Source organism: Charadrius vociferus, unplaced genomic scaffold (assembly GCF_000708025.1).
Source record: "Charadrius vociferus isolate BGI_N301 unplaced genomic scaffold, ASM70802v2 scaffold35, whole genome shotgun sequence".
Classification (NCBI taxonomy): domain Eukaryota; kingdom Metazoa; phylum Chordata; class Aves; order Charadriiformes; family Charadriidae; genus Charadrius; species Charadrius vociferus.
The window spans coordinates 786,516-796,811 of NW_009648640.1; the positions used below are offsets into that span (position 1 = coordinate 786,516).

General features: G+C 37.8%; 1 protein-coding gene across 1 annotated transcript in view; it reads left to right on the forward strand.

The window, feature by feature from the left end:
• The window catches only part of EPC2 (enhancer of polycomb homolog 2 (Drosophila)), a 49,971-nt gene extending 42,643 nt beyond the window's left edge, over positions 1–7,328 (forward strand). The window contains exons 11-14 of the mRNA XM_009886355.1: positions 711–847; positions 2,702–2,861; positions 4,604–4,937; positions 6,329–7,328. Of these exons, the coding sequence (XP_009884657.1) occupies positions 711–847; positions 2,702–2,861; positions 4,604–4,937; positions 6,329–6,401 (704 nt within the window). The 3' untranslated portion in view covers positions 6,402–7,328. The remainder of the gene's footprint in view (positions 1–710; positions 848–2,701; positions 2,862–4,603; positions 4,938–6,328) is intronic.
• The last annotated feature ends 2,968 nt before the right edge of the window (positions 7,329–10,296 follow it).

A 10,296-nucleotide genomic window follows, 5' to 3' on the forward strand; every position in this document is an offset into this window, starting at 1 on the left:
GGGGGGATGAAATGGGAAGGCCAGACTGGATTTGCTAAATAAGCACTGCTTTGTGATATTTGCAAACATCTACTGAGTTTTACACCTGGAGATCAGTTTTGTCATTGTATATTAGCTTATGGTCCTTTCAAGTGAGAATTGAGATAAAACTGTTACAAACTATTTAAATATATGAATTTTGGTTGTGCCGTTGAAGCAGGTGTTCTCAAATGCCAGGCGTACGCTTCCTTTACAGAGTCCATTCTGGTGTTAGAGAAAAGGACAACAATAAGGGACTATAGGGAGGAGAGTTGTACAGGAATAAACTCCCAGTGGTTACTGGGAGAAAAAGCACCCAGCTCAGCCCAGTGTACTTCTTCCTCAGCTATGATTTTTAGGACATGCTTGTTTTCTGAAAACCAGGAAAAGAATTTCTTTAAGCTTTTGCTTTAAGCTACTGGAGGGAAAACCACCAAAGATAGAAACTGCTTAAAAGCAACAAAAGCTATGAATCCTTTTGTTAGAAATTCATTCAATGCTGAAAGAACACAACCACCAAATTTAGCTTGACCTCTCCTTTACATAAGAATGTATGAAGATTTCTGTAAGCGTCTAACACTGTGTATGTTGTCTTCAACCACTTGTTATCCAACAGGGATGCACTCTTGAATTTCAGATGTATTTGTTTTGTGCAGGCCTATTTAACGCTAGCTTCACTTTCTTTTCTGTAGTAACAGGGGGTATCACAGAGGAACAATTTCAGACACATCAACAGCAGTTAGTTCAAATGCAGAGGCAACAACTTGCTCAGCTTCAGCAGAAACAGCAATCTCAGCATTCCTCACAACAGACACATCCGAAAGCACAGGTAATGCACCTTAAATGTCGTCATATGCTGATATCTTCCTTTTTGCTTACTGTGTTTTTCCTCTCTCTTACAAGCTTAATATAACACCTCAGTAAATACATTAAATTTTAAAACGACTGTAGAATGAGTTTTGGTCAAGGTGCATTTCCAATTTGCTGTGTAGTGCCCAAAAGGCAACTTGTACTGTAGCTAGTACAAATGCCTTACTTTCATTTTTCTGTTTGGAATGAGATAATATTTTAAGTCTCAACATGAAAACCTGTTGGTTTTGTTTGTTGGTTGGTGGTTTTTTTTTTTTTTTAAGTTACAGAGCGGCATTTTAAAAGTTGAGTAGGAGACATCACATTTTAATGTTAGTTGTATCCACAGAGTCAGTCAATGTAGAAATAGCCAGTGCTCTATCAAGTCATACTGGTTTTATCCTCCTTTGTGTAAGTGCTCCAAAGAGACTCCTTTATTAAAACTACTTTATGAGGTATTGAATTCTGTTATGAACAGATGTTCAGTGAGTGCTAAAAATTAGTAGCTTCTGAGAGGAAAGATGTAGTTTTGCATATCTAATTTGGTTCCTTCCCCATGTTGAATGTTACTACTTCTGTCTTCTAAAAGAATCACATTTTTCCTCTGTAATGCCTTGCAAGAGAAGAATATGTGTTTTTGTCGAGCTTAGTTTTCTGTTAGTTTCTTACTGAGGAAAAAAAAAGCTATTGCTGTTGTCTATTACTAGGAAAACTTACTTTATTTTGAGCATATTATATCTAATTACCAGTGCTGTATGCCCCTTCCCCTCAGTGTTTTCTGTTTTGATTAATCAGGGATTCTCTATTGGTGGTTACTGATTACATTTTTTTTTTAAGTGTAAAAGACATGATACCAGAATATTTCAACAAAAGGAATGAATTTTGGATTTTTAAGACACTCGGAATGTCTATGGAAAGTAGTTTTCTTAGTTAATATGAACTGAAATTGCGGAGTGGTACATTCATCCATTTCGGCGTATCTTTTCAGTACTTACCATTCTTTCAGAGAAACTGGAGTAATAGATGATGTGTACCTCCAGAATGTGGTGGGCAGTTACGCTGTGGTACAAATTACTCCATGAGAACGAATATACCATAAATACTGAAAATTCTGTAGACTTGCAGTTGCAATGTATTTGCTGCCTGGAGACAGAAGAGAGAAGGAAATTTAAGGCATAGTCGTTTTCCTAGAAGAAACTTCTTAAACACATAGAATCATAGAAGGGTTTGGGTTGGAAGGGACCTTGAAGATCATCGAGTTCCATCCCCATCCCCTTGGGCAGGGACACCTCCCACTAGCCCAGGTTGCTCCAAGCCCCGTCCAACCTGGCCTTGAACACCTCCAGGGATGGGGCAGCCACAGCTTCTCGGGGCAACCTGCCCCAGGGGCTCACCACCTGCACAGGAAAGAACTTCTTCCTAATATCTCACCTAAATCTCCCCTCTTCCAGTTTGAAGCCACTACCCCTCATCCTATGGCTCCCCTCCCTGATCCAGAGTCCCTCCCCAGCTCTCCTGGAGCCCCTTTAGGGCTAAGGTCTCCCTACAGCCTTCTCTTCTCCAGGCTGAACAGCACATCACGAACGTGATCTGTCGTGCTAAGATCTGCATTTGCCATTGACTGGCTGAATTATGCAGGACTTACTCAACGCTCATTTGGGCACTAATTTTCAACTTTTCATCAGACCTGTGATATGGAACTACTTAATATTATGGTGCATTAGATTACATTTGGAAGATGTATTTATTTACTTGCTGGTAACTGCTGCAATTGTAATGTGGTATTTCATTTTGTACTTGGATAATTAGAAATTTATTTTTTTTATTCCTGCAGGGCTCCAGCACCTCTGACTGTATGTCAAAAACACTTGATTCAGCCAGCGCCCACTTTGCTGCATCCGCAGTGGTTAGTGCACCTGCTCCTAGTCGCAGTGAGGTAACGAAGGAACAAAACACCAGCCACAACAATATTAATGGTGTTGTCCAGCCTTCAGGTGATGATTTCTTAAAACTTGTGGTCTAGTGTGAGCTGAGAATGTCAACTGAACTTGTTTCTGATTTCTAAAATGCTAGTTAATAAACAAAAATATCAAATATATTAATTGTGGTAGTTTTAAATATTGTTCTTCAAAATACTTTTGGGCAATGGCGTGTAGGTTAGTATGGTAATAAAACTACCAAATGCTCTCCTATGTTGAAAAGGCATTATTTCTGTTTTCTTTTGTAGGCTTTTATCTTTTATTAATCTGTTATGCTGTCACTTATGCTTTTGATCATTTTAAAAACAGTGTGAATGTGTAATTAAAAAAAAAAATCAATTGCTTAAAACATTAAGTACTTTCAGAAGGAAATAGAAAAGTTGCTACGTTGTTTGGTCATTCACTTGTGTATTCAGACAAAACACACTCATTCATCAACTACTTCTAGCGATTCTTTTGACATTACTGTACATTTCAGATTCCATTGCATTTAGATTCCTCCTAAGTTCAGGCAAAAGTGTAGACGTTGGCATTCGCTACCTTCCCCCAGCCCATTCCTTCTGAACCTCTGTTGCCAGAAGACAGTAATGCCAGTCATGCTGGTGCAGTAGCCATGTTGCAGAGAGACAAATGTTATTTGGAATTTGACTGCAATAACAAATAAAAGGCCTTTAGATTAATTTGTTGCTTTAACAGCTAATGATGTGATTAGTTTTATAGGCCTTCTGTCAGGCTGGGTTAATGATAATACGAAATGAATAGAGGGGAGAAAAAAACACAACTGAATAAAATCAATATGCTGGAACAGTTCCAGGAAAGAAAAATACAACTATGTATAATTCTCTAAGATCATATCTGAGAGGGTAATGCTTTGAGGGGTATAAGATCAGACACATGCTAGCGTACCATGCCAATACACGGTACACAGCTTTACGATTGATGAAAGCCATTGCAAATATTATGCATGTAAAATTAGACTTCTGTTACTGCTCTAAAGCTGTAAGTGGCAGTAATGTAAAATAGCTATTCTTCTTTAGGATAGGAAGATTTGTAAATTGGGAAACATTAGCTGAAAGCAGATTTTTTTCAGGAATAAGAGTCTAGAGGAAAATGTACCCGGTTCCACTGTGATCAAAATCAGAACAGGGAATAGCTAGGATACTGAGATGAAATTTGAGAACCTCGGGTTTCACGGTGTGTTTTCAAACCTGAAGTTTCTCACAATTCAGGAGTGCAAATGGAGCACTGCAGCATAATCTGAAAGGAGTTTTCTGCTTTGCCTAGTCTTAGACCCCTAGTTTTGCTGCCTTGAGGGTCACTGGTCCCCTGAACCTCTTTATGTTGCCAGGAGAACAAGGTAGGAGGTGAGGGGGTGATTGAAAGCATTGGAATTCGGCTTCACAGCTGGCCTCTGAGGCTGCCTAGCTAAGGTGTTCCCCATTCAATTTACTGCTATGGGAAATGTTGCCCCTTCAATGTAAGGCATCTAAAATGAAGTGTGCAAAGTTGGGCAGTGTTTTTTGTCATACAGTAACTTCTTTCACTTTCTGATGTTCTTGTGAATGAAAAAAAAACATTAAATACTTGTAGTGTTAACTAAAAATATTTCTAAAATTTTACATTTTTTTAATCTTTAAAAATCAGATTCTTGCACAATTATAGTGAGACATACTCAAAGCATTGTCCTTGAAGTTAATCTTTGGCTTTGAATCTTAGGAATGGCATATTTTTAATTAACCACATTTGTTTTGTAACAGGAACCTCTAGAACCTTATACTCCACCAACATGGCTTTATCATCCAGCCCAGGGATTTCAACTGTACAGCTCGTAAGGACAGTTGGCCACACCACCACAAACCACTTAATTCCAGCATTGTGCACAAGCAGCCCTCAAACGCTTCCCATGAACAATTCTTGCCTGACGAACGCAGTGCACCTCAACAATGTCAGTGTTGTTTCTCCAGTCAATGTGCATATCAATACAAGGACTTCAGCACCATCGCCAACAGCCTTAAAACTTGCCACAGTTGCTGCCAGTATGGACAGAGTGCCAAAGGTAACTCCTAGCAGTGCCATCAGCAGTATAGCAAGGTAAGCGTGTAGCAAGTCGGAGCAGTTTTCAGTTACGTTTGTGCTACATAAACGTCTCCGTAGATGTGCCCCGTTCTGCATTAGAGCGCTAAGATAGAATTGTTTCCACCTCTAAGAGACTTCTCCCTATAGCTTTAACCTCCCAAAAACATCCAGGCGCTGGCTTCTTCAGTGTGGCCGTGGCAAACCACAAAAGCTGATTTTACAGATTAACCCCCAAATAATTTGCACTGATTTTAGCAGTTTTGGTAAACTTCCATGGTGTTTAAAATTACTTCATTTTCACTATTTTCATTTGTCCCTTTTCATGCAGCACTTTCAGGTAGATTTTATCAAACTGTCGACATGTTCTCTCCATAATTTTGCATAGCCATATTATAGGATGCAGGCTGGCACATACCTATTCTATATTTACATACAGATATATGCATTATATATTTACATAAAATAAACCTAGCTATGTGCCAGCCTACATCTTCTGTATAGAGATAGATATTTAGTCTTATTGAACAGCAGCACTATTATTTCAGGATATTTAGATGATTCACAGGAGCGGCAGGAGCTTGCAGTTCGCTGAGTTTTCTGAAAACAGCAATATTTGGGCTTTGTTTTAAGTCTCTGCTGGATTGTATGATTTTTTTTTTTTTTAAAAAAGGCACATTTCTTTATGAATTGCAGAAGTAAAAAATGGATATTAGCAAATGTGGTTTGCCGATTATTTCATAATGCTTCTGGACAGATTAAAATGAGCTTTTTGAGATGGAAAATTGCATGTATAATTTAGTCACTGCATAGATTGAGAAAAAGGTATTTTTAAATTAGCAATCATGCCTTAAAGCATACTTTTATATCATTAATGCATTTAGTTCTTATTTCCCTGAAGTCAGAGGTGTATTTGAAGTCGTGTCAGCAAATGCCTTGAAAAGTACCACCTTAGCTGAATAGGTCTTGGGCTTCTCTACAGAGAACGATAATAAATTAGAAAAACATTTAAGATTTCTTGCGGAATTGGGGGTGGAGGGGAAATTATGTTAGAACAATGCTTTGCTCACTAACAGAATAATTTATACTGAATCATCATGGTATACCTTGACTTGCTCCTTCAGGAAACTTTTGATTTTTTTAGTGCTCTTATCCATAATTTAGGCTGGTAATTTACAGTTAAATGCCATAATCTTGCAGAAGGGACTGCACTGGTAGTGGAGTAAAAGCAGTTCTTAAATGCCAGTATTTAGTTTTAAATAATCTCTTTCTAGTGTATGTGTTAAGGTTTCTCCCTGATCCAGGTAACAGCAGTGGAAACACACTTATTGCATGTAAGAAATTATTAAAACTGCATAAGGAAATCCTCACGTTCTACCTGTAACTATTGGATATTTCTTTTGTTGCAGAGAGAACCATGAACCAGAACGACTGGGTTTAAATGGCATAGCAGAGACAACAGTAGCCATGGAAGTGACATAACCTCAAACCAGTGTCTCAACCTGTGCTAATGGTGTAGTCATTTATATTCCAACTGAATGCAAAATACAGCACTCTGTGGATCACAGAGAACTAAAATGGACCTAAATGGACTATCATTATATCGTGTATTAAGTCGATATATAATGTAAATTTTGTAAAATTGGGAAAATCACTACCTTGTAAAATAGTTTATTTGTATCATCAATATTATTTCTGTTACTTGAATAGTAGATATTCATCATCATGCTTTTGCACTTGAATTTGCAACTGAATGGATTAAAAAATAATTCTTTAATGGGATCATGAGCATGAAATGGGATCCTGCATCACTTGTTTTAACTATTTATTTTGCCATGTTTACATTTTGTATCTTGTACAAATAAATCCAACTTTGTGTCTAAAAAAAAAAAGTTAAAGATTCATAGCTAGGAAACAAAATTCTTGTAATTTTTTTCTAAAGGAAATGTAAAGTTTTCACTTGGTTCATTTTGTTTCACAATTTGACTAGATGGACTTTTTGGTAAATACTTTAGTGGCATTTCACTGTCAAATATGAAGTTCAAGGCAAAATAGTATTTTCTATTACTGTGCAGGGGAAAGGGATGGATCGATACATGCAAATTTAATGTAGTAACTCACTTTTCCATATATTTTGAATGTATATTTCTATTTATAATACCAGTTTATAAAAAATAATTACACAAGAAAAAAACTGACTAGGAAAATTATGCATCTAGCACATATAAAGTTGTGCAGATATGAGAAAATTTTCAACTGATTACATTTTATCTGAAGACTGCATATTTTAACCGGCTTTAAAACTGTAACACACCACATAAAGGATATTTTACCAGGTATGTATTGCATTATATATCATTGCAATAATTAATTATTGGATGTCTAGATATCGAGCCATCCCAGGTGGTGGGGGGGAGGGAGGGTTGTGGCAAGATTGTCTTTTCAATTTTGGAGAGTTTTCCTGTGGCTACAAGGCAAGTAACGGGTTGGAAAAAGTCTGACTGTAAGCGTTGGACACCTTCGTAGTGTAGTGTTTTAGTGACTTTTTTTATACGGTTCTTGTAAATTAGATACGTGTAGTGGTGTTTCAGAATGTTTGTTTATGCACTAGTTCAGACAACTTTCCCTGTTACTTGTTCTTGATAAGTGAAAACTGCAGGGAAATAAAAATACATATCAAAACATGGACATGTTGCATATGTGTTTATTTCACAATGTGCAAGTAATGTAAGTTTTAGAGGCTATTAGTAGTCTTTTGATGATTTTGAGCAAAGCATACGCACTTTTTCCCAAAAGGTTTCAGTTTATGTGATTATTTCCTGTGCTTACAGTATACGGTAGGGGAGGGACGGTCTGGGAGCTGGGACCTGAGACCTGAGAGTAATCTGGACGAGCCAGTTTCTTGTTCTGCCAAAGAAGCTTGAGGTGTTACTTTGTGTGAATCATTTGAATATTCTACTGTTTGGTTCTCCACCTGTAATTTGGGTAATGTTTCTGTATTTCTTACAAATTGGAGAATCATTGAAGTTGGAAGGAACATCGGGACGTTGTCCAGTCCAGCCCTCTCCCCCAAGAAAGTCAAGATAGGGTTTGTCTGTGTGTCATGCAGCCAGTGTATTTTTTCCTCTTGGCTTTTTATATAAAGAGCTATTTTTAATTTAAGTTCTGTTTAAATATGTTTTGTCTTAAGTCCTGTAAGTTAAAAGTCCTGACAGTTAAAAACACTTGCAGAGCTTTAAATACTGAGAGCTTGTCAGAAACTCAGATGTCTAAAATTAACTATTTTTTGCTTAACTGGTGCATTATTTTCTATTCAGTGTGAAGTCTGCATGGAGAGATGATAATAGATTGTATCTGTTGAGAATAGTCAAAGGCACCCAGGACAATTCAGTGTCACTGTCGTGGTCAGGCGAGGCGCGATGGCAGGATTGGGGGTGTCAGCACAAGGGGGAGGCACCTGTGCGAAGTTTATTCCTCACCCTTTCTGCACCATGCCTGCATAGGAACTGCTCCTCCCCAACAGATTGTTCTTTACACGTATGGCTAAGGTTTTCTGTCGCACTAGGTTCGTTTCTGGGAATGACTATGATCTATCTATGCAGTCTAAAGTATGAAGGATTTTTGGTTTTTGAAAGCAGAATTGTTGCAAAACGGAGTCTGAAAAAAAAGTTACTCTCCTTGCTATATAAAAATAACCTTGCTTCTCTGACATATCCCCGAAACCCTTCTGAGGTTTAATGAAAACGTGAAGTCATTTCTAACTTTTAATAGGTTATGGAAAAATGTGAGATGGAGAAAAGGATTTTTTAAACACTAAAGGCTATATGGCAAGTGTGCCATGCGTTGAATGAGTTTCATTTAAAGGATTAGTATTGACGTAGCTTTCTGTAAAGTAAAACTGTAATGGCCGTCTTAAGAATTTCTAGCAATTAATTGTGTGCCTCAAGTGCAAGAAAAGGAGAGTGATGAATAATCTTGTAGTCCATAGAAATCTTCATTTAAAAAAAAAAAAAAAGGGAGCATTGTTAGAAAGTCTTTCTCCTGATACTGGTACACATCCGGGAATACCATGACAGAGTTATTTTTGTGCGCTGTTTTAAAAGTGTGTGTTGAGGATATGACATTGTTCTTTTTTAAATCCCTTATTGGAACATCATGTGTATCTGCAATATGATTTGCATAGTGATTTCTGGTTTATTACGTATTAGGGAAAGTTGTTCAGGTAAGATTTTTGAATGTAGTTTATCTACAGCAATTTATATTGGACTTCAAGTGTAATGTGCAGAGTTTTCCCTTAAATGTCAGATACTAAAAAATGATGATTCTTTTTCTAATAAGGTTTGTCTAATTCATTTAATCTCTGAATGGACTGGAGTTTTGTTATGTGTTTAGTTGTAGGCATCTTGTTTCTAATTCTGCTGTAGGGCTTTTCCTCCCCTTTCCAAACAACATCTCAGCAATATCCTATTCTATTTACAGAAGTGTCCCTTTTCTTTAATCCTCTACAATAGACTCTGTGCAGGTATCCGTCGTGTCGTGTCCCCCCCCCCCCCCTCCAAGACCACAGGGACTGCAGCCCTTTGTGGTTTTCCTGAGGCTCTGACTTTGAGACTCCTTTTCTTTCCCTGATAGTCCATTTTCCTCTACTACCTCCTTTGTAGAGAATAACAGAAATGTTTCCGATTGCCTTACTACAGTAAGTGTGATTTTTTTTTTTTTTTTTTTTTTTTTTTTTTGAAGCAGAAGCCTCAGACAGTGCAGCCGTCGAGGAGGTGACTGATATATCCTGAGGTGGACTTGGCATCATGCTCACAGCTAGTCAGCCTTTCCTCTCAGTTACCAGTGCCATTCAGGAAGAACTGCTCAGCCCTTCAGAATAGTGTGTCCCGGTAGAAATTCACATCCTCAAACAGGAAAGCTCTGAAGGCGACAGCAAACTGAACACTCTATACAAGACTGTTATCTCAACAGCCTTCCTGGGTTTGACTTCAGAGAAGCGGTTTCAAATTTCACTTCCCTATTTTTTCTGCTTTTAGGCTTTGCAATATTCAGGCTTATTCTTAGAAGGATGGAGGATAATATTAATAAATTAAAGCACATCTTCACAGTAAACTGCTACTTGGGAAAGCGGAAAAAAGGAAACACATTGCTGTAACAGGGAGAGGAAGTGTTTCCTGTGTAGCAGCAGACCCAGGGAATACAAGTGGAGTTAGCTATTAAAATCCAAGTGTTTACATTTGAACAAAGGCACATGGTGGATAATTGGCTTTCTTCTGATCTAACCAGCTAATTATGTGGAAAACACTAGATAACGGGTAATTGCTGTCTGCAAGCCAAAGCAACCCTGGGTCAGTAGAATCTCCCAGGAAAGCTCACC